The sequence below is a fragment of the Trachemys scripta genome, chromosome 10 (assembly GCF_013100865.1).
Source record: "Trachemys scripta elegans isolate TJP31775 chromosome 10, CAS_Tse_1.0, whole genome shotgun sequence".
Classification (NCBI taxonomy): Eukaryota; Metazoa; Chordata; order Testudines; family Emydidae; genus Trachemys; species Trachemys scripta.
In genome coordinates this window covers 30,377,662-30,401,480 of record NC_048307.1, presented here as the reverse complement: position 1 = coordinate 30,401,480, position 23,819 = coordinate 30,377,662, and the positions used below count along the sequence as shown (strand labels likewise).

At 59.0% G+C, this 23,819-nt stretch overlaps 2 protein-coding genes across 6 annotated transcripts in view; both read right to left on the bottom strand.

Moving 5' to 3' along the window:
- Window positions 1-2,478: 2,478 nt before the first annotated feature.
- LOC117884326 (myeloid-associated differentiation marker-like) lies at window positions 2,479-7,856 on the bottom strand. Its single transcript, XM_034784646.1, has one exon. The coding sequence runs from the start codon at window positions 6,328-6,330 to the stop codon at window positions 5,455-5,457; it is 876 nt and encodes a 291-aa protein (XP_034640537.1). The 5' UTR covers window positions 6,331-7,856; the 3' UTR covers window positions 2,479-5,454.
- A 3,125-nt stretch (window positions 7,857-10,981) lies between these two features.
- SEPTIN12 (septin 12) overlaps window positions 10,982-23,819 on the bottom strand; it is a 212,521-nt gene continuing 199,683 nt past the window's right edge. Inside the window, exons 6-13 of one of the 5 annotated variants that reach the window (XM_034784641.1) lie at window positions 19,023-19,151; window positions 18,062-18,143; window positions 17,363-17,500; window positions 16,650-16,767; window positions 15,692-15,787; window positions 15,439-15,535; window positions 13,044-13,095; window positions 10,982-12,621 (exon numbers count right to left, since the gene is read on the bottom strand). In XM_034784641.1, the coding sequence (XP_034640532.1) occupies window positions 12,477-12,621; window positions 13,044-13,095; window positions 15,439-15,535; window positions 15,692-15,787; window positions 16,650-16,767; window positions 17,363-17,500; window positions 18,062-18,143; window positions 19,023-19,151 (857 nt within the window). In that variant the 3' untranslated portion in view covers window positions 10,982-12,476. The remainder of the gene's footprint in view (window positions 12,622-13,043; window positions 13,096-15,438; window positions 15,536-15,691; window positions 15,788-16,649; window positions 16,768-17,362; window positions 17,501-18,061; window positions 18,144-19,022; window positions 19,152-23,819) is intronic. The other 4 variants (XM_034784642.1, XM_034784643.1, XM_034784644.1 and 1 more) reach the window with 4 other exon arrangements.

Genomic DNA, 23,819 nt, shown 5'->3' with positions numbered 1-23,819 from the left:
CCATGCTGTACCACCACAACTCCCAGAACAGGCAGGGATGGAACAGGCTGGGATTATAAATCAGACACTTGCAGGGTCAAGCCAGGACATATCCCCAAGTTTTACCACTAGATGGCAGCTCAAGAACAATTACTTGTACAGTACTGTATTACTAGATGCCACCCATAAATCAGGACCCCGCTGTGCTAGGCGCTGTACATACAGTGGAGAGACTCACTGCCCCAAATCTCTTACCAGCTAAATCCAAATGAGGGGCTGGCCAAACTGAAGCTGACAGAATTCTGCAACGTATCCGTGGAGTACATGTAGCATTGCATTCTGGTACTTGTAGTCTTCACAGGCTGCACCTTCATTATACCTTCGCTGCACTTCACACATCCTTAAACAACACCCTCTATTTTATGCGAACTAGGTGTGAACTTGGGAAGCTGCCAACGCACACGGTGTACTCAGCATTCCATTCCTCTCACGCTGCAATGGAGAGATCTTTAAGACACTCCAGCCCCCACCCATTACTGGCTCCTCCTTCCTTTGATCTGTACCTCTTTGCACTTTGCCACCTGCCGCCCTTCCAGTGCATTGGCAGCACTTTGCCTTGCTTCCCACACACTGATAAAGAGCTGGATTCTGGAAAGCCTGCCTGGGGCTTTTATTACTGGTATTTGTATCTATTGGCTAGAGCAGGGCTTCTCAAACATCATTGTACCAAAACCCCCTTCTGACAACAAAAATGACTACAGGGCCCCTGTAAGGGGGGTGGGGGGGGGGGGAGACAGAAGCCTGAGCCCGTCTAAACCCTGCTGCCCGGGGAGCCTGAGCCCCACCACTCTGGGCAGGGGGGGGGCCAAAGCTGAAGCCCAAGGCCTTCAGCCCCAGGCAGTGGGGCTGTAACCTGAGCTCTGCCACCCAGGACTGACCCTAGTCCATTAAAATGGGGGTCCCGACCCACTTTGGGGTCCCAACCCGCAGTGTGAGAACTGCTGGGCTAGAGCAAGGACTGCTGAACTCTGTTCCCAACTTTGCCACTAGCTCCCACCTTGAGCTTGGGCAGGTCATGTCATTCATCCATGCCTCAGTTTCCCCATCTGGTGAATGGGAATTATGCTTCATGAGGGTCTGAAAGTAAAGTGCGTTGAGATCCATGGATGACAGCATAGACATGGAAAGCCAGATCGGTTAGTCCAGTAAAAGCTGCCTACCATTTCAAGGGCACCGTTAGGGAGCCCCGTCCCTGCCAGAGACACCTACCGGATCTACGCCCTGCTGGACTCTCCCAATCGGACCTCTGGGGAACTCCCATCCCCGTCATACACAGTATCTCTCCATGAGCATGCCATGTGCTCTGGGGACCTGACAGTATCTGCCATGATCTGGGATTTGGAGCCTCTTCCTGGCCCATTGCTGCAGCTCCCAGTCCCAGCTGTTGCTGGAGAAGTCCCACTCCTTACTACTCCCACGGGCTTGCTCTGACCCCAAGATGTTCTGCTTCGCTTCCCCACACACAAGGACTGGCTGGGGGCAGGTTACTCCTTGGGACTAGACTACCCTGAGCAGGCATCGCCCCACACTGGAGTCCAGGTCATGGGGTAATTCAAGGCAGAGCCCCAGCATCTCTCCTAATGGGAGAGCCAATGGATGAGCGACATCTCCCCCGAAGAAGTAAATGCAGGGTCCTCGCCAATTCTGGCCACTGAATTCCAACATTGGGGGAACTCATAGTCATAGAGTGTAAGGCCAGAAGGTACTCCCAGATCATCCCATGTGACCTCCTGTCTATCACAGGCCACCAACACACACCCACTAAACCCAGCAACCGATGGGAAATGAGGGGAACTTGTGACAGCAGCGGTGGGGAGGGGGTCTACAGTTTGGCAGCAAGACCTGATGTCCCTGTTTCCCTGAATCAGTCTCCTGTGGGAACCAACACTGAAATCCCTGTGTGCTGGGACTCATCTCTATAGATAATTTACAGTTCAGACATCACTAAACCTACCACTCTGCTCAGCCAGACTGAAATGGGAGATTGCCCATTAGTTGTGACGGCATTAGAGGAACAGGAAGTTTCAGTCTTAGAGCCATTATTCTGGACACACTAAGAAGGTAACAGTTATTATAAATTGGCAGTAGCGCCTAGAGGCCTCAGCCAAGAGCAGGATATCTTTGTGCTAAGCACTCTGTGTACACATAGTGAAAGACAAACCCTGCCCCAAAGACCTTAAAATGGGAATAAATGAGACAAACAGAGGGTGGGAGAAATCTGGTATTACCCCATTTTACAGCTGGTGAATTGAGGCACTGAGAGGTTAAATGACTTGCCCAATGTCTCCCAGGAGGTCTGTAGCAGAGCCAGGCATTGAACTCAGCCCACTCGAGTACCGTAAGCACAACTTCCTCTTTAAAGTGCTGTGGGCATACAGGGATTCCATAACAGCTTGGGCTGAAACACGTGCTCAGACAAAAAACAAACCAAGACATTAAAACTGTCAGTCTGTGCTAGTGAACTTTATTTACAGTGTGCACCTGACCCCAGAAGCAAGCAACACACACATGTGATGTGCACGGTCAGTGCCGTAACCAGGGCAGGCCGAGTGGGGCAGCTGCCCAGGGTGCAAAGCCACGGGGGTGGAAAAATGGGTCGGAAAAATGACCAACAAAATGATAGGGAGCATAAGTAGGCTTGCTCGTCCCAGGCCTAGTTACGGCTCCATACATGGTAAGTACCCAACTGAGACTGTGCCCTTCCTGCGCGCTGCCTGGGATCGCTGGCTTACTCCAAAGCTCGGGATTGTGCTAGCACCTTGTGAATGCTGCAGCCAGGGAAGGGTTTTCCATCCATGGGTTTGCAGTCTTCATGATCTCACTCCACTTGGCTTGGACAGATATAAAATCAAATGCACTGAAGTTGCTTTTGCCTTAATACCGCCTGACTTGCTGTGCAACACACTAGAGTCCAGGTTTCATACCATGCCCCCATCCGCCCCAAAGCAGATCGGACTGAATCAGTTTAATCACTAGAGGCGGGCTACTCTTTCCTGGGGAAACTTCTGTAACCCTTTCCCCATCATGTTGACTCAGTTTTTCTTGGAAGGGCTGATACCAGCCAAAGGAGAAACCATGGATTGAGACTTCCCCAGCCTCTCTCTAGGTCACAACCCAATGGTGATCCTGCAAAGGGTACAATACATTGGCCTTGTGTTCTTTTAATGCTTCTTTATGATGGAGAAAGACGGTCTGAAGGGGTTTGTCATTGAAAAAAAATTCTGCTTGTTTTTCACAATTCAATTCAAATCCTGCCTAGCTTGGAAAGATTTGATGGTGACAGAACTTGTGAAATGATGAGATCGCAAAAGCCAAGAAAGTGAAAGCTGAGTACCTGAGAGGGTGAGACGAAGGAATGTTTAATCAGACTGTTTGGGGGATTTTGGAGGGTGGTGGTTGTCAGGCATATTTAATGCCAATGACAAATTAACATTCTGAAGAAAGGCTGTCTTTGTTAAAGATCAACACACCCAGCCCTTCGCTTCTGCTGTGAGAGCTCACAATATATATCCCTGAGCCCCCCCCCCCCGGTCCCCGCCCCTCAGCAAAACCAGGAAGACCAGACATGACAGTCCTGAGATTTCTAAAGTACAAAACAAGCAGGAAAACTCACTCTCTCACTCACCCTTTTTGCAATTATAAAACAGCAAAAAAAAAAAAAAGAGCAAAAGTTCCATTTAAAAAAATTCCTTCGCAAGTCATCTTTAAGCTTCTGTCCTGGGGAATGAGGACAGATCGCTCAGGTTTCAGGAAGACTATAAAACTGGAGCATGAAGCTACCCTTAGAGACAGTGCACTGCTTTGGCAGGGGACACTCACACTGCATGCATGCTGATGCACTTTTTGCTTACTGAAAAGGAATAGGAAGAAACACGTGTGTGTATTCACACATAGCTGTGCATGGACATGTGCACATACACACGCACAGAGCTTAAAGCCAGGCCCAGTGCCAGCTCCCCTGATTTGACTGCAAGCCTTGCAATGTTATGTATACACATGTACAGGTACCGTTTGCACGAATTTCATTTCATTTTTGCCTTCCAGTTTAGCCCTGTTCTAAATGGCGGCCATCTCGATCACTGTCAGCAGGACTGAAGCCACAGGCTGCCCTCAGCAAGATGGCTCCATGTCCCTTTGACACTGCAGGTGAACAAGGGCCTTCAGTTCCCCCAGCAGGAACGGCCACCACCTCCCATTGCTCCCAGCGGGGAAGAAGCCAAGCTGCCCGCAGGAGTGAGGGTGGCCATGTGACGGGTCAGGCTGGAGAATGTGGAGACCCGGGAGTGGGGCTGTCAAAGGGGACAGGGAGGGTATGGTGCGGCGCCCGACTGAGGGGCTGTGCGTGTGGCTCAGGCGAATGTGGGGAAGTAGAGGGGAGCATGAATGAGGAAGCTGCCTGTCAGGTAGGGAGGAGGATAGAATGGCAGCTCCCACGCCCCAGGGATTGGGAGGGGAAGTGGAGGCCCGGCTGAGCAGTGAGGGTGTCTTTTTGGGTCATGTGTTGCAGGTTGGATTTTGACCCTAATGGGGCCGGTGAGGGGGGAGCTTTCCTGGAAAGTAGATGAACACTAGCCCGATTGATCATAAAATAGCCCCACACCGTTGGGGCTGGCCATGCCAACGTCACCCCTCTGCAGTCAGCCATTCCTACCTGCCACGCCCTACTTGCTGCAGATCCCGGCATGCTCCCCTCCCTGAGCCCGGTACCCAGCCCTCTAAGCACACACACCGCTGTTTGCATAGCCCCAGCCCTTGAACTTTCATTTCCTGGAGGGAGGGCGGGAGCCCTGGGTGCTGTTTACCTGTCTTCAGACCAGAGTTTGTGGCAGAGGAAAGTTTCTCCGAGTCGCAGCAGGCGGCTGCATCACAACACACTAACTAGCCCGGACTCGGTAACCCAGCCTCAGCCCCAGTCCCCTGATGCTTCTTTGGGCTTCTAGGATTCCAGGGACCAATCCAGCACATGCTGAAATCAGTGCAAAGACTCCCATTGACTTCAGTGGGCTTTGGATTGGGATCCCCTCATTCCTGATCTCCCCGCCCTTCTATGGCTCACTCACAGGTTGCTGTACACACGGGCAACAGGCAGCATGTTCTGTCCGTGTCCCTCCCTTCCCGTCCCATCCCCTACAGACATGTCCTGCAAGGAATGCCCTGATTCCCTGCAGCAGCACATGGGCCCCAGCAGTAGCCACCTGCAGCTCCTGGAGCAGCAGCCAAATCAAATACACACAGAACCCCCTGGTGCATGGACATGCCAATAAGACAAGGATGTGGGAGAAGAAATGCAAAACAGCCGAGGCCAAAGCAGCTCCCCCGTGAGCGACGGGCGGCCCCGGTCCCTTCCCACCACTTCAGTGCCGATGACGCCCGCTGCAGGCCCGTACCCCCCCGGGTGCAGCTGATCGCGCTCCGTTAGGCTGTCCTGGTCACGAAGACCATCCTGGAGGAGTACACCAGGTCAACGATGTAGGCGATGAGGTTGAAGAAGGTGAGGAAGGTCACGCCCAGAAGTCTGTTCCATGGGCAACTACTGTCACATGAACTGGGTCTGGGGTTCCCTCTGAAGTTGAAGACGGGCCAGATGATGGCAGCCGTCAGGTACAGGAGCACAGCCAAGGCATTGTAACCCACCAGGACTTTCTCCAAAGGGAAGGGTATGTAGGTGAGACATCGGCCAATGGTGAGGATGATGATGAGCAGTGTGACAATGAAGCAGATGCTGTAGACGGCTATGCACCATTGCTGGCCGGGTTCAATTTTATATGTCTTGGGGTCACTCACCAAGGAGAAGATAAGACAAGCCACATAGGCTTCAAATACCTTCAAGAGGCCAGGGACAGTGGCGAGGAAGCTGCTGATATCTCCAGGCCTGGCTCGCGTCAGTCCAACCTCGATGGCATAAGCAATGAAGCAGATGCAGGACATGGCTGTAGCTGCTGCCTGATAAGCACATTTTCCGACAGAGCAAGTGCCGGTGAGGAAGGTGGAAGGATACATGATGGAGGAGGTGAAGATCATGAGCGCTGCCAGCATGGCGAAGGCACTGGTGAAGTCATCCCAGGACAGTGGCAGCTTCTCAGAAAAGCTAAACAGCTCCAGCACCACGATCAGAACAGACACCACGAAGCAGAAGCACCAGGTGAACATGCACCAGGCCCCATAGGTTCCTTGGAAGTGGGAGGAATCAGCCACCAGACTGAAGGCCGTGCAGGACAGGAAGATCTCAAATAACCGGACAATCCCCACAGGGGTGATCAAGGAGCGGAAATTCACCTCGACGACTGGCATGATGCCCTTGGCACGAGAGAACCTCAGCAACCTGTGCCAACAGCAGCAGCCTCTGCCTCTCAAACTGCAGAGCCAGGTGGAAAGGCAAGGAATTCAGGCACCCTCGCCCACAAAGCTTAGTCCACGCTGGCATGCACTGGGCGTGAAGGGCTGGAGCGGGTCCGGAAGGCTGTATTGTTAGAACAGAGTGTGCGGTGCCAATCTTGGGTACAGCCTACCTGCCTGGCTCGCAGCACCGCCCAGGTGGAACACCAGGGACAGCAGATACAATTGGAGTTTGCTCTTATCTGGGCAAAGGGGGTGGGCCCCTGGTCCAGGTTGATGGAGCTAGGAGGAAACACTTAATAAAATGGCTGATTATCCTACACTCTGCCTGAGCCCAGCCTGGAGTGAGCAGGAGGGTCCCCCCCACAGCACTGCTCCCCAGCTCTCTGCCTTGCACAGGCCCCACCCGTCCTCCAGCTCCGCACAGTGGATGGTGAAGGGCTTCTTTGGCATCGAGGGGGCTGGCTGCCTGGCCCACTCCTGGAGCTGAATTCCAGGAGGTGCCCCTGTGCTCGCTCAGCCTCTCTGCTCAGGGCAGGGCAGCAGCAGAGTAGATCATTAACAGAGGAGCTGGTTAAAGAGCAACTCATGGTACACTGCAGCTGGTTGGTTCCTGGGAACTCTCTGTAACTAGATCACCTGCCCCCTCCACTCACAGCGCCATGCTCTAAAGCGTCTGTCCACACAGACTCACTCCTCACTGAGCCTGCTACCCCCCTCCCCCGGCCCCATGGGATCCTTCGCACCTGGGCAAGGTGTGTGTGTGTGTGCAGGGGGGGGCTACAGGGCTGATTCTGATTTCACTCACGCTGGTATAAATGAGGAGGCACTGCAATGAAATCAACAGGGCTACACCACTGCAAAGCTAGGGTGACTATCAGTGGTGCAAGGTGCCATAAGCTCACAATGGCTGCTCACCTGAGTGCTTCCCCCCCAGCCAATTCCCCTGAGCTGGGCTAGCAGCCGGCAGCCCATGTACTTACCTTCTCTCTGTAAGCAAAGTGGGGGTGCATGCTGGGAGGTTCCTACCTGCGCTGAAGGGAGATGGTGACAGGGTGAGACTGCGTTAAAGCCTGTGGCCCTCAGAGAATGGGAGGTGCCAGCCAGGAATGTGAAGACAGCTGGTGTTCTTTGCAGCTGGATGTGCTGGAGGCTAGAGTTGCTGCCAAGCCAGGGCCTGAGTCTGCAGCTGGCTCCATGCAGGTGCCAGGAGTTGTGGGTGCAGGAATGGGGCCCTGGGGTGCATGTGGCAGGAGGCTGGTTGATGCAGTAGCTGTTCCAGGTGAGACTGAGGAGGTTCAGGTGGAGGAGTGGCCCTAGAGGATTCAGCCGTGGAACGATCCAGGCTGAGCTGGTGCTGACTGGCCCACATTTATCACCCTTGGGAGATCTCCTGGGCTCTCTTCCTCCTGCACTTTCATTGTAGGGCTAGGCCCAGGGCTGCTGGGGTATTGCACATCAGGAACTATTAACCCCTCCCCCCCACCACCACTTGTAATCCCATTTAGTAAGAACTAGCAGGATGGGGCCAATTGCCTCCTCTACTGAACAGAGGCTGTGAGTTGGGCGAGGACCCCATTAATCCTTCAGCAGCAGCTTTGGCAGGTGAGGTGAAAGGAAACCTGGCCCGAGCTGAGCTGGGGACGGCTCTTTGCATACCTTAGTGCCTCCTGCGCCTCACGCTCTTTTGGACTCTGGCCTGAGAACCTGTGGGGGGAACCAGCCTTTGCTGCAGGAGGCTACCCTTTGGCGCACTCTGTCTGTAGGTTTGGTTTGCTCAGTGCTACTTGATGAACTTTGTTCCTCCCAGCACAGCAGGTTCCCCCTGGCTGCTCCCTGCGTCCCAATGGAGAAGGGACTAGGAGACAGCTCATGCGACTGAAGCACAGGCCTGGGTGCAGGACTCCTGGGTTCCACCTGCCTGCCCGCCACATCCTGGGAGTTCCCAGCTGGTGCATTATAGCATTGCTGGGCTCCATCAAACACCTGTTGCGTTCCCACCCCAGAGGTGGCTGCATTTCACTGCCGGATGAAGAGATTAGGTGGTGTTTGCACATGCCTTGCTGTGGGTAGTGCTACAGCATGTGCGAGGTTATTGTGTTTGGGTTCCTGAGGGGTGGGGGGTGGTAAAGGAGGCAGAGGAGGAGAGTAGCATGCTCCAGGCACTGGCAGTTGCATGTAAAATGCCCATCGATCCTGGGGACTCAGCGCTTGGGTGACCAGTTTGGGCACGTGGGGCCTGATTTCGAGAGGGGGGCTGTGTGGCTGTGGCTCGCCTTGCTATCAAGCTGCAGGTAAGGTACTCAGCCCCACTGAAAATTAGACACGGGGGGTCACAGGTCGGCTTCCCCAAATCAGTGGCTGTAGCATTCCTGGGTGGGAGCTCTCTCTGGCTAGGGGAGATGGAGACAGCTAGTGAGCAGAGGGGCCCACTGGCTCATAGCACCTCTCCTTACCCCCAGAGCTAGGGCAGACATACCAGCTCCCCCTCCTCATCAGGGGCCTTGATAAGCAGTGCTGGTCCCCAGCTGGCACACTGCTGGGAATGAGGAGCAGGCCAGGTGGGGGCGCCGGGCCAGACTCCTTCTCAGGGTTTGCGAATGATTAATGGGGCCTACCAGAGCCCGTGGAGGCAGGACAGTGCGGTAATTGGAGAGAAGAAGCCGGTGCTACACCCAGAGCTGGGAATGTGGAGGAATCCAGCTCTGTAAAGGGCCTCACTGCTCTGGATGAAGGGAATGGCAGGATCTAGGCCTGGCTTGTCCCTGTCCCTGTACTACCTCCCGCTTGCTAGTGGATTCAGCCCCTGGGAAGGGGTAGCCCTATTTTCCAGATAGAGAACCCAGGTCCAAGGGGATGAAGAAGCCCCTTGCTAAGGTCACCCAGCTGGGCTGAGGCCAAGCCAGGGACTGTCGCTTGGTGCCAGACTGAGCTGGGGTTTTCCTCTCCCCAGTGAGCAAACAAGCTGTGCAGGGCAGACTTTGCACTGGTCTGTGCATTAACTGGCTTATCAGCATTGCAGGCCAGCCCCACGCTAGGACCCAGCCCAGAGCAGGGATCCCAGGCCGTCTTCACCTGAGAATGGTGGTACAGGGTCTTACGCCCTCTCTCCTGGGGATCTCCTCTAGCCCTGGGGCAGTCCCTTGCCATACAGGGCTACGGCCCCTGTTGGAAGCCCAGCCTGTTCCCCACAGCAGGCTGCACAGTGGCTGGGGCAGGAGATCCCCTAGCATGCTCCCAGTGACCCTGTGCTGCCCTTGTACTCAGGGGGAGCGGCAGGGACTGGGCTGGTGGGAGCTGGTGTTTTTATGCCCTGACAACTAGTCTGCATTATTTTATAGTCTTTAGCAACCAGTGATTGGCAGTGAAATGGGCCTGTAGCATGAGCAAAGAGGAGCGTTGGCAAAGGAGTGGTGGGACCACTTGGGGAGTTCACAGCACAGGGCATGGCAACCTCACGCCCCTGCAGCACCATTCAGCCCCAGCTCCTGGCCAGCCCTAAATGGGCAGGGGGGTTGGGGTTGGGGGTAGGCTCTGCAGTGCCCCATGGGAGCGTATTAAGAGCTGCCAGGCAATGCAGGGAGCTGCCCTCATTCCCACCCCTGGACAAACAGGTCCTGCGTGGAGCTCTGCATTGCCGGCTTGCATGTACCAGGCCAGCTGTACAGTACCCACCACAAGGGCTCTGCTCTCAGCTGGGGACTCTAGGCCAATTATCCCAGAGCCAATGCTTTCGACCTGCTGCCCTTACTAGCCTCTAGCCCCCAATTACAGGTGCATTGGCCCTTGCTGGCAGGGGGCGGGGAGCAGAGCCTTGCAGCCCGAGGGGCCAGCCTGCAAGGATTGGGTTTGGAGCGGGTCTGCTCACTCCTCCTGTCCAGGGGGTCGGGGCGGCGGCAGCTGTGTGTCCTGCTCCTGCCACCAACTCGCTGCGCCGGTACCCTGCAGAGTGAGTGTGCGGAGGAGCTCGCAGCACGCACAGTGCAGACGGGGGCAGCTGGCAGGAGGGGGGCATGCAGCAGCCTGCTGCGCTGACCCCATGGGCAAGGCGGTTGGGGACGGTTCACATGGGCACAGGGTGGGGGGAGCCCCCATTGGGCTGAGCCCCAAGGACGAGGGGGCAGAGGCGGTGCTGTGAGAGGGTCAGGGTCAGGGCCGGGTGTGAAAAGGACTCGACTCACTCTTGGGCTGGGTGGAGTCAGCTGTGCCCCAGCAGACCTCCAGGAGAGTGGGGCTAGGGAGCAGGTGGGGACTGGCCCAGGGGAGCTGGCTGGAGGGCCCTGTGGAGACGGCAGCTGGCAGGTTGGGGACTGGCTCAGGGGAGCTGGCTGGAGGGCCCTGTGGAGAAGGTGGCCTGGCAGGTTGGGGACTGGCTCAGGGGAGCTGGCTGGAGGGCCCTGTGGAGAAGGTGGCCTGGCAGGGTGGGGACTGGCTCAGGGGAGCTGGCTAGAGGGCCCTGTGGAGAAGGCGACTGGGAGGATGGGCCGCTCCGGGCTGGCCAGGGCACAGCCCCAGCTGACTGCTGCTGATTCCTCCATCCCTGCGAGGCTGGCTGCAGCCTTCCCTGTTGGGCTCGAGGCTCAGTCTCCAGGCACTTGGCGTCTGGGGAGCTTAGTGTGGGCTGACGCCCCAGGCAGAGCACAGCTGGGTTTGGGGGGGAGGGGACTCCCTGCTAGAAGGAGCCTCAGAGCCCCACTGCTCATTCCCTGTCAGTGACAATGGCTCAGGGCCCCCAGGCCTTTTTAGCCTCTAGCCCCCATCTGGGGGAGGCCAAGGGTCCCGGCGGGGAAGGGGCTCCAAATGGGGATGGGTCAGGTGTAGATGCACCAGGTGGCTGCAGGAAGGGGACACTGGCTGAAGCGCTGTACATGGGGCCCGGCCGGGAGCAGCTCTGCACCGCCCCCTTCCCTCTGAGGGGATGAACAGGCACCAGGCGAAGGCTGCAGGGGGATCTTTAATGTGTGACCAGATCCTCCAGTGAGAGAACGAGCCCCAGCTGTACAGAGGACAGTATCTAGCCAAGCACCGCCCTGCGGGCTGGGGGGATAGCCCCGTGACACCCCTCACTCCTCCCGCTGCCTGGCTCTCAGCCCCAGCCCTGGCCCTCCCACCAATGCCTCTCCCCTGGCTGGGGCAGCCTGCATCCGTCTCCCTGCCCCCCTGGCTTTTCCCAGCCCAGGTGTGGTTTGGACACACACTGCCTCCATCCCCCTCTGCTATCCCCCAAACCTTAGCACTGCCCATCCCACCTTTTCCCTAACCCTATGGGCAGCTACAGGCTCTAGCCCTCTGTAGGATGGGTCAGAACCCTTAGAGGAATTCCACTGGGCTGTCCCCTAAGGACATGGGAGAGGCTGACTGGGTATCTCCACCTCCCAGAGCTTCACTCATCCCCCAGCAGGAAGGGCTGGCTCTGGCTCTAGCCCCAGCCCCAGGGCCTCCTCTGCCACACAGCATGCAGGGCGGTGTTCTACTCCAGTCCCCCCTCGTGGGAGATACAGGCGCTGGGCCTCCTGAAGGAGCTGGAGGCTCAGGGCAGCAGCCCAGGTGGGCAAGATCAGGAGGTGAGGCTGTTTTCAGCAGCTCAGGCCTGAGGCTGCCCCCGTCCCGGGGGCAATGGCATGAAGTGGGAAAGGCCTGCGCCTCCACACCTTCCCGTGGGTGCTGCTCGGGTCTCGGGGGGTCAGGCCCACTGGCTCCAGTCTGTGCCTCCATGGTAGGGCAGGGCTCTCTCCAGAACTGGGGTGTGCTTGTCGGAGAGCAGCGGTGCAGGGGGTGCGTGTGCCAGGAACCTATGAGCTCCATGTAAAGTCGCCAAGGGGGACAGGCATGGGGGAAGCAGGAGGAATGGATGGCGAGCAGTGGGGGCCCTCGAGGCAGTGCCTGGCACAGCCCCCCAAGAGTCTTTCCTTGCTTAAGGCTGTTGCACGGCAGGAAGGTTTTGGTGCATTGGCAGAGACAGCGCCTGGCCCAGCACTAGGGCACTTGGGCAGGGCAGTGAGAACGGAGGAACTCTGTCCAGGGGGTGGGGATCTCAGCTCCTCCCCCCCTCAGCCAGTCTGTGGGCGCTGTCTGGGAGGAGGACGCCCTGCTCTCCCTGCTCAGAGGTCGCTCTCCACCTCGTCCTTCCCCAGCAGCCCATTGACAGGGCTCAGCACCAGCCGGTTGCTCTCGTTGAGCCGCTGCACGCGGTAGCTCTCGTAATGCACGTTGTGGGTGATGTCCTTGAGATCCTGCAGGTGGGACCTGGGGCGGGCGGAGAGCGAGAGGCAGGGGGTAAAGGGGCAGGAAGAACAGCTCCAGCCAGGCCCTGGGCCCTGCAGCCAGAGGCCCCCAAATAGACTAAGCGTGTGCTGTAAAAGCCATCCCACTATGAGGGGCAGAGCCTTGCTGCCATCACCCTCCCTCCAGAAGCACCACCCCCTCTGCCAGTCCCCCAAGGGCTGCCCTCACTGTCCCATGGCTTCCCCTTCAGGACCCCAGCCAATCCCACACTCCCTGCTGAGTGACCCAACTCCTACGGCTTTCCCTGGGAGTGGAGGGTGCTGAGCCCTGCACAGGGATGGGCTCCAAGCGGGGGCCAGGCCCTCCCCAACCCCACCCTGTGTGCCTGGGGCGGCACCCATCTCCCTGCGCGTTAGGGGGGCGGGCCCAGCCAGGTGTCTCACCGGATGAGCAGGTCTCGGAGCAGGGGGAATTCGCAGTGCGCTGGGTTCTCCACTGAAAAACAAGACACAGACAAGGTGTAGCCAGCCCTACCACCTGGGTGGAGCACAGGAGGGATTCAGATGCATAAGGAATGCATTCAAAGCCACCATGGCCAGAGCAGCACCCCATGTCCTGCCACCATCCCATCCTCTGCCTTGGCTTTTAACTGCATCTTGTCCGCTCTGTCCTTTACCGGGAGACTAGATCCTGCCCTACGAGGATCCTAGGAGCATTTCACTCCTGCTGGGGAGCTGCAAGGAGGCAGGTGGTCACTAGGGGGCAGCAGGCTCCCATGTACACTGGGTAAATGGCAGGGGTGACATGCAGGCAGCTGCAATCTCAACAGAACAGCAGCATCCCCGTGTTCAAAAGAGCAGCCCAACTCCAGGGCACCGCGTCCAGGCAGCGGCCTAAGCGTGGTGCTCCCCGAGGCCTGCCTTGATGGAGTGGACACAGCAATGGGACCCAAGGAGTGCTGCAGGGGGACCCAGGAACAGCCCTGGTTTGCACGTGTGTTCATCCGTGGAGGCGTGCCGGTGGGGCTGCTCCCGGGGGTAGCTCTGTGTCCAGTGGTGTTCAGAGACGTCGCATCTGCAGTGAGAGTCTGGGTATGGGAGTGACAGGGAGCGCTCGCTGTGTGTGCACGTACAGGGGTTGTGGGGGAGCCCTGTGCTAATACACATAAATACACATTAGCACACATATGATGGCTGCACATGGGTATACAGGCTTGGAATCCCCGCTGACAAACACCTGTCGGGGAGGGTCTAGGTTTACTTGGTCCTGCCTCAGCGCAGGGGGCTGGACTAATCAACCGCTTGAGGTCCCTTCCAGCCCAGGTCTGTCATATTCCGTGTGTCCCCGTGCAGTTCCACATGCAGAGCGTGTGCCTAGGGGTTCGTGTGTGTCAGCCGGGCTTTGCATGGGTGTGGGAGCGCCAGGCCAGCTCCAGCTGCCCCCCTGCAGCCGCGCCAGTCCCCTCCACGCACAGCGAGCTGGTGAGCTCTCCCTCTGGCACGGAGCACAGCCAGGCAGCAGCTGGGAGCCTTCAGCCGGCGTTCTGACGGGTTACCTGGCAGCGCCGTGGCTGCACAGTTCCAGCCGCCTTTGATAAATGAAGAGGCCCTTGGTAACGCACTCCAGAAAGGCTCTTCCCAGGCCCCAGCTGACCCCCAGCACCAGCCAGGCGCAGGTGCAAGGGCTCACAGGGGGAAAGGGCCTGAGGCTACAGCGACTGCTTGGGATGTGGAGGGAGGATGGGTGGTCCCGTTGCTGAGGCTGCAGGAGCAGGGGCATGGCAGAGCACCACAGCGTCCCTGCCTGGGGATGAGGCCCATGGATCCCTGCACACCCAGGAGGTTGGGGGGCCGGGAAGAAGGCTGCATCTGCAGTGGTGAGACTCAGCGCGGTGCTGGTGGAAAGCTAAGGCCGCCTGGCAGATAGAATGGGCCACGTTCCACGCTAACATCATTCTGACTAGTTCAGGAGGCTGACCCCAGGGGTGACCCGAGTGCCATGTATGTCCTGAGTGCGAGGGATGGGCTTGGTGCTGCACACGCTTCACCCCAGCTCTCCTCTCAGCAGAGCCTGCGGATCCCCGGTGCTCAGGGAGCAGCACAGCTCCAGAGGGGAGTGGGCAGGCCCAGACAGGCTCCAGCTGCCCCAGCTCCCTGCTGGGCTTGTGGGTCTCTTGGGGAGGAGCTCCCAGCTGCACTGGCTGCAGCAGCGCTCAGGGGACGGCTGGCTTGGGAGGATGCCTGCTTGCTGCACTTCCCAGGCCCTGCGTGTCAGGTTTATTGCAGCCCCAGGTGTGATGCTGGGAGGGGCGCTTGCTGCAGGAGCCAGGTATCACAGCAGCCTGGCAGATCACTGGGAGCGAGAGGTGAAGGCAGTGCGCGATCGCAGCTCCACTCCACAGATGCAGGGCAGGGCCAGGCCAGGTTCAGTAGGCCCGGGAAGGAGCTGGGAGGACAGCCAGAGCTGGCTTTGGACACAAGGGCACCATTGGACACAGGGCTCCAGAAGCCTGCCCAAAACAGCAGGGGCTGGGAGTGCAGATGCAAGTGGAGTGGTATGCCGGAGAACCCAACTCCACCAGGGTGCAGCCAAGTTCCTGGCTGGGTCGCATCTGCGAGGGGCAGTGGATCTGCCAGCCCGAGGCTCAGGAACCCTCCAAACCCTCCGTCCACAGACCAGCCACTACAGGGGGTCAGAGCCAGTGTTAGCGGGGGTCCATTGGGAGCTGGGCAGCTGGGGGACAGGCTCCGTCTCAACACTAGGAGCACCCAGCTGCCATCTCTGCTCAGGATGGGGAACCCGGAGCTGCGCCCCACCCACGTTCGAGGGACCTGTTACCTTCAATGATCCCCCACTTGGTCTTGCGGCCCAAGACCCTCTTCCCGTTCACCTGATGCTCCTTGTCCGCTCCCACCACCGCAAAGGGGATTTTGTCCTGGATGGGAAGAGGGGGCAGAGTCACTGTAGAACTGGGACAGGCCCACATCTCTCCTCAGCGCTGCTGTCACTGCTCAGCACAGCTGCCCGTCCGGCTGTCCCAGCCCAGCTCAGCTCCCCCCCATACCCTCCCCGCCACCCTCCCAGCACTCACTCGAATTTTATCATTCAATATCCTGTCGTCTGGGTTGTCATCAAAATCCTCCTGGGGATAGACGCTGATGCCGTGGGCCTTCAAGTCCTTCTGGATCTGCAGGAGACAGCACCTGTGAAATTGGTCTGTGCTAGCGATGGAGTTGGCTACTGTTCATCCTAAAGCCCTCAAGAGAGTATATAATCTCTCCTACCACTGAAATGTGGCCACCTCTGAGGTGGAGCAGGGCACTTGTTAAACAGCCCGCAGCAACACAACCTATGTGCTTAGAACCCTGTATCCAATTGACTCGCATGGGGGGATTTCAGGTGGGCAGGGGTCATTGCAGGAGCTGATATTTGGCTGGGACACTGAGGGTATATCTTTACTTACCGGAGGGTCCGGCGGCAGGCAATCGATGTTCTGGGATCGATCCCGGAAGTGCTCGCCGTCGACGCCGGTACTCCAGCTCGCTGAGATGAGTACGCGGCATCAACGGGGGAGCCTGCCTGCCGCGTCTGGACCCGCGGTAAGTTCGGACTAAGGTACTTCGAATTCAGCTACGTTATTAACGTAGCTGAATTTGCGTACCTTAGTCCGAAGTGGGGGCTTAGTGGGGACCAGGCCTGAGTGTCAGATACCGTGACCATGAGCTGCTGCCTCCTCCTGCTTTCCTCTCTGTCCCTGATGTGCCTCTGCTCAGCTGGGGGGAGAAGAGACACACAGACGCCTCTATCTTATCGCAAGAAACCTGTGGGTTCTTGGGTTGCCCTGGCCCTATTGGAGACCACCCAGCTGTTTGGGGCAATCTTACCCAGCCCAGCCTTTTAACATCCCTCAGCCCCCAACCCACCTCAAGCCATGCTGCCTACGCCCAGCCTCGCCCCAAGGGCTCTGGGGTTCCCATGCACAGCTGCGCTGGCCTGCCCTCCTCCCACGTGAGGTAAGAGCTCCATCTCTCCCTTACGAGGCCCCTCACCCTCTGCTTGAACTCGGCCCGTTCCTCCAGGGTCAGGGTGTCTGCCTTGGCGATCACTGGCACCACATTGACGATCTTACTCAGCCGCCTCATGAACTCCAGATCCAAGGGACGCAGCCTGAGAGGGAAAGCCCTGGGTGTTCAGCATGGCCAGAGGGGGGCGCTGGTGCAACGAGATTGGAGATCCTCCATGCTCACGCTGCTTTCCCGCCTCCCCCCAGCCATGGGCCCCACCCTGGCAGACTGGGGCAGAGACGGCTAGCCACTGCCCTCAGACCAGTGGCACCATCAGGTGTCCAGAGCAGAGAGGCCAATGGGAATGGAGAGCCAAGTCCTCTAGCGACTGACAGCAGCATCAGCGAGGTGAATTCACCCACACAGCCCTAGCTGTGGGGCTGACCCAGAGGGGCCCACTGAGATGGGCAGCAGGGGGCCAGCCGGGATGTGGACTCTCCTTCGCTAGGAATCGGCCCAAGACGGATTCACACGACACGCCGCACACCGGCCCCCAGCCAGCTGAGCTGGTTACTGCCCCAGCCGGAGGCAAGCTGGCTTCCTCATCCCACTAGCAGCTCCATGAGCCGGCCAATCCCTTGCAAAGGGCTCAGGCTGCCCCCGCCCCCCTCCAGGGAGAGGTCAGCCCAGCAGGGTATTTGGGTAGCCAGGCAGGGCACTGGGCACTCAGGAGTGGGCAGAGACTGATCACAGCTCACCAGTGGCCAGTGGGTGGCACGAAGTACACACAGCTGTGGACTCTGGTGTCTGGGATCTTCCGTTTGCGGCTGATGAGGATCTCCTCTCTCAGGTACTTCTCATACTGCTCGTTGATGTACTTGATGATGGGGTCCCAGCTGGGTGATGGGAGAGGAGGCAAGAGACTGATCACCCGCATCCCCTAGGCATTGTGTGCACTGCACACACAGGAACTGTCCCACCCACCACTGAAAGGCAGCCACCTCGGGGGCGGAGACCAGCACCAGCGCACAGAAGGAGCTCAGATCTGACAGTGTGGCATAAACCCTTCAGCGAGGTGGGGTTGGAGGAAGGGGATGGTGTTTTAACCAAATCCCTAACTCTTACAGAAGTGTCCCAAGAGCTTTGGTGTCCCCACAGAGCGAAGAAGAGCTGGGTCTTAGGGTCTCCTCTGAAACCCCCCACAGTAACTGCATGGAGCTCACACACTAGCTACCTGGAGCTCAATGGAGCTAGCTCACGCAGCTGAAAGGCAGAGTCCGCAGTGCCAGGGTGTGACCCTCTGGTGCCAGGGTGTCATGTTATTACCAACCAGCTGCTCAGACTAAGCCTTCCCTGGTGCCCCTCTTTCCATGGCCCGCCCCCGGCCAGCAACGCTGGGCTCCCTCCCGCCTTGCTCACATTGCCCTTGGGGTCCCCAGAACCGGGCGAGAACCTACCAGTTTTCATTGTTGATCTGGTCGCCGAACCCTGGCGTGTCTGTCACAGTCAGCTTCATCTTCACGCCCTTCTCTTCGATAACTAGCGGGGACAGAGGGTGCAAGGTCACGGGGGGGGGGGGGGGGGGGGCTCCAGGAGTCCCGTGGCCCCCCGCTGGGCATCTCTCGCACAGAGCCCCTCCCCAGCTCCTGCTGGCTTCCCACTGCTCTCTGGGCAGACTCCGCTGGGGCATTTCCCCGGACACACGCAGCAGAGCGGTCCAGGCCTGGAACTAGCAGCTGTGGGGGCTGGGGAGGGACCTTGGTGACTGCCTAGCACCTGGGGGACAGCGTGGGGAATCCATCCACTAGGCTCGCCCAGGCCAGGGGGCAACAGCAACGGCCCCGCGGGCGCCCGGGCAGGCCGAGATGGGAGGACGGGGATGATGGGGCCGGCTCCTGCCCCCAGTGAAGTCAATGGAAGCTCTGCCATGGCCAGGGAATTGCCCCCATGCCTGCTGAGCTCTCACTCCCCTGCATGGAGCAGAGGGGCAGGAGCCACGGGCAGGCTGGCCTTCCCCTGGGGGGTCGCTCTTGGGACAGGAGGCAGCCAAGCGAGAGGCTCACAAAGGAGCCTCTGTTTCCCAGGGCAGCAGGCGCTTCTGAAATTGTCGGGAAGAGACTAGCGAGCACCAGCCGGCCGGGAATGGCAGGGTGGGCTGGGGCCCATGGGGCGAGGGCGGGGCCTTGCTGGGCCCAAAGAGTCCACTCTGCGGCTCATGGGGGGAAGGATCCAAGGCTATGCCAGGACTGCCAGAAAGATGGGGGAGGGGGTCATGGTGGGGCATCTGGCAGGAGGCGGGGGCTGCACAAGGGCTCCTAGAGAGCTGGATGTCATGGGGTTCCCAGAGGAACAGACATGGTGGGCGAGGAAGGGGTCCTCCCTGCGGCTCCTGGAGGGCTGAAGAGCAGGGGACCTTACCGTGGGTGACGGACTGCAGCTGCACCGTCTTTGGGATGTGCTCCTCGTAGCCGGGGCCTGTGGGTTTCCGGCTCACCTTCGACTTGAAGAGAGTGTTCACCATTGTCGACTTTCCCAGGCCACTCTGCCCTGCACGGGGATAGAGAGAGAGGGTGTGTGAGCTGCGCTCCCACCGCGCCCAGAGGCCAGAGGATGGGCACATGGGATCCAGGACACACTCCCCTGGCTCGCCAAACTGGCCACTCCGTCTCCCCCATCCCATCTCTCCGCTGAGCTCCTGGAGCATTGCTGAGTGGCAGAGGAGGCAACGGACAGCTGGCAGGAGGAGATGGAGGGGCCTCTCGTCCCCAGACATGGGGCTGCAGGGCACAAGCTTGGTTCACTCACTAATGGGGGGACGCCACAACCAGCCTGCCCCATCCCCTCCCCAGGTCCCGGTTTGGAAAGCACCAGCCACTGCTCGCTTCCCCTTCTCTCTTCCCCTGGCTTGGCTTTCTGCTGCAGCCCTTCAGCAATTAGCTCAGCAGCACCCCATGCACCCAAGATGTCCTTGTGTCTAAGCTAGCCTAGCCCCCACCTCCGTCGACAGCCCCACATGCCCCCAGGCATCCAAAAATCCGGAGACCCCACATGTCCCAGCACTCCCACCTGGGGGGTTTTATTGCTGTCTTCTTAGACTCCCCATGTGTTAGCAAATGCAGATGGCAAGTGCCCCCCACGCCACTTCCACCATCACTGCGGTCTAGGATCTCTTCCCTGCTGGAGACCCTCATGGGGCGACCAGCGACCCCAGCTGGCCCCGTATGTCACCGCAGGCGGGAAATCTAACCCAGGGAGGTGGCTAGCAGACAGTCCCTGCTGCACTGGGAGGCTAGGCTGGCGCAGCCCCAGTGCCCAGATCCTGCCGCTCTCGGGGTCACGGGTGGCTTAAAGAACATTCTTCCCCGGAGCGTCAGTAACACAGAGCAGGAGGGAGCAGGCTGGGGGATTCTGCGCTGGAGGGAGGGGCTGGCAGCCGGACCCCTGGGAAGGAGAAGTGAAAGTGACCAGCATACAGAAGGGGAGTCATTGCAAGAGTCCGTCTAGCCCCGAACACGGTATACACCTCTCACTCTTCTGCTTCTGTGGTTGGGGTCCTGAGAACAGCAGGAGCTGGTGTTCCCAGTGCCCCGGCTGGCCACCCACCCACCTGCCCGCTTGACTTTTGGGCCCACTGTATGTTCCTCCCAGGGCTTAGGACAGCCCAGCAGGTGTCCAGTCCCCATCCTACACCCCACCATTGCCTCCCTGTGCAGGACCTTTCAAGCAGCCCTGTGCCCCCCTCTTTCCCTGGCTACAGCTTTCCCGCGAGGCTCCAGGTCTCGTCTTTGTGACCCTTCCAGAGTGGGGGCCCAGGAGCGGGCTGGAGTCAGTCACGTGTCCAGGGAGGGAGGCGGGCGCTCCAGTGCTGGGGCAGCTGTTGGATTGCAGCTGCAGGGGGAATTAGACTGAAGCCCACACGAGCGGTGGGGCTGCTTCTTCCAGGGCTGGTCGTTCACCATTAACAAACACTACCGGCACAGGTGATCAGCGGGCCAGCACTAGTGCTCACTGAGCCCCCAGCACCACCTGAACCTGCAGGCCAACCCGGCTTTCCCCAGCAATAGCCGGGTCCCTGTCCCAGCTGGCTTAGCCCTTACGCAGGGGTTGGGGAACCATGCGCTGCGATCACGGCTCACCCCCAAGACACAACTGCGGGCAGTGCCTCCTGGCAGGATCGCTTCCCCCACTAGCTGTGCGCAGATGGGAGGGGGATTCCATCACTGATGTGCTTTGCTAGGGGCACTTGACACACATGGGGTGTGTGTGAGGAGAGCAGGGATGAGCCTGCACACAGGTGGGGTTTGTATACAGAGGGGACAGGCATGCACGCAGGGTGGGATCTGTATGCATGGGGCATGTGTGCACATACAGGGCGGGATTTGCATAGGATAGGGTTTGCACGCATGGGACAGCAGATGGCGTGCGCCCATGGTGGGGTTTGAACAGGGAGGAAGGGGTGGGGATGTGTACAGGGTGGGGTCTGCAGATGGAGGCGGGGTGGATGTGCACACAGGGCAGGCGTTTGCACAGGGAGGAAGGAGTGGGGGTGTGTACAGGGTTGGGTCTGCAGATGGAGGCGGGGTGGGTGTGCACACAGGGCGGGCATTTGCACACGGAGGAAGGGACAGAGGTGTGTACAGAGTGGAGTTTGCAGATGTAGGAGGGGATGGGTGTGCACAGAGGGCAGGCGTGTGCACATGGAAGAAGGGGCAGGGGTGTGTACAGGATGGCAGATGGAGGAGGGGTGGGTGTGCACAGGGAGGAAGGGGCAGGGGTGTGTACAGGTTTGCAGATGGAGGGAGGCTGGGTGTGCACACGGGAGGAAGGGGTGGGGGGTGTACAGGGTGGGGTTTGCAGATGGAGGAGGGGTGGATGTGCAGCAGGGCAGGTGTTTGCACTCAGGGGGTCGGGCGGATTTAAAGTTGCTCTCAGACAGGGCAGAGCATTTGTTCTTGCTCCAGGTAGCACCATGTGGGTGGGAGGCTGAATGGCCCTCAGAGGGCTGTGATGTGAAGGCCCCCCAGGCCACACATGCAGGCTACACAGTGCTGGCTAACTAGAGCACCCACCTCTCTGACTGCGTCTAGTCTCCTTTCGGAGCTCTGGAGGGGTGCGGGACGCCAGCCCCGGCAGGGCTATTGCAGCGCTGGCCCAGGACTCGACACAGCACGACTGACCAGGGTCACTTCCACCCCTGCCGGGGCTGCTGGGGATGAGGTCGCAGACTCCCAGGCCAGACACCATGATGGCCTAGGCCAAGCCCCTGGCTCCCTGACACTGCAGGCCCTGCCAGGCCAAGAGCAGCAGGAACGCTGGGGACTTTCCTGCCTTTCTAGAACTTCCAGGCATGAGGCAGTTTTGCCCTGCACAGCTCCCTTCACCCCAGCCCGGCTGAAGAAGGAAAACAGCCTCACACCCGCTGAACGCAACCCCCAGCCTGCTGCACGGAGCTGGGGAGCGCAGAAGTTCCTCAGCATGATTTACCTTCCCTTGTCAAGACACACTGGCTCCAGCTGAGACAGCCCTGCAGGCAAGCAAGCTGCTAATGGATCCGGATGGTGGTGTCTGAGACTAGGGCTCTGCAGGGAGTGAGCAAGCTTCCTCCACATGCCTCTGCCAAAGCCCCTCAAGCCTGATCTGCTGCCCCACCCACTAGCCCAGCCCTGCGACTCCCCCAGCTCGGCCAATGCACCTCCACCTTGTCCGGCAAGTCCCCTGCCATCCCAGCCCTGCAACTCCCCCAGCTCGGCCAAGGAACAGAGACCTGCAACTCCCACCACTAGTCCAATCTTGAGTCGCTCTGTCCTGTACAGAGTGCACTGCTGATCGGTCGCCAAGCCAGGGTCAGGCTGGTACCGTATGAAGTTGACCAGGGCTTGACTCGATTAACTGACAGCTAGTAGCCAAAAGACAAAGCCTAGTAGCCAGGATGAAACAGTGACACCCTCCCCTCTGCCCAAAGCACACCCATCCCATTCTGCGCTGTGCTGACAGTGGGCTACAGATAGCTGAAGTGGTAACCGTGCCTCCCGGTGCCAGTAACACACCTAGTGTCCGCACACACGTGCTCTCCCAAGGTGCTAGTCAGGCACAGCAGGGGCGGGGTTAGACGTGCTGCAAACCAGGCTAACTCCCAGGCCCTCTGCAGTGGCGAGGACTCCTGGAGTGTGGGCAGGAAGCACTGGTGCAATAGTCCCCGTGGTGCAAATACTCCTCAGCTCACTGCAGATGGGGCCAGCTTAGTCGCCTATTGTACTGCACAGGAGCAAGGTTGGCAGTTGCCACTGACTGTTCTATGGAGCCCAGGGAACCCGGGTGGGGGCTGTTTCACCAAAGTGTGTTCTAAGGAACTTGGCCTCTTCTCCCCAGGCTCCTCCCGAAGCTTTACCCAATTGCCTTCAAGCCACCATTCGGGGGGCTGGGCTGGGAGCCACGGGACAGTTACCAAGAGAGAGGGCAACTGCAACGGAGCAGTGCAGCACAAATGCAGCTCGGGCAGCCCTGGGGACACTTACGCCAGGGCCAGACACCATTCAGTTGGCAGCAGCTTCTGTCGCTAATGCAGATACACTCTGGTCCCTCTGCTGCAACCTAACTCAGGCCTGCAGGGAGTTTAGCTATTTCACCCTGAGGCTCAGGCCTCCCCTCTCCTGCCCAAGCTATTGCATTAGCCTGCTTCCATCCCAAGCAGGCTCAAGCCACCATTACGTGGACTTGTGAGTCTCCTGCCAGCAAGCCCTGCTTCTGATGGGCGAAGGAAACACTCTCCCCGAGAGGATCTAGAGGGGAAGGCAGTATGAACACTCTTGATGGGGGCTGGGCTGGACCCTAGGCATGCCACACTCCACTAGGATAAAGCTACCGCCGCACAATGTAAAGGGAAAGGTCCACAGGTTCGGTTTGCTCCTATCTGCCACATCGTACCCCCTATGGGCCATCAGGGAGTAAAACACATGGGATGCACAACACAGCTTGGCTAACATTGCAGGAGCAGCCTTAACTAGGGTTACCATATCTAACAAATAAAAAAAGAGGACCCTCCATGGGCCCTGGCCCCGCCCATTTCCCCACCCCCGCCCGACTCCGCCCCTTCCCCGCCCTAACTCCGCCCCCTCCTTTCTCCCACTCCCGGCCGGCGCTTCCCCAGCGCAGCTGGAGCCCGGGAGGGGAAGCGCCTAGCCGGGGGCGCAGGGTCTGGAGGCTGCCCGGCAAACC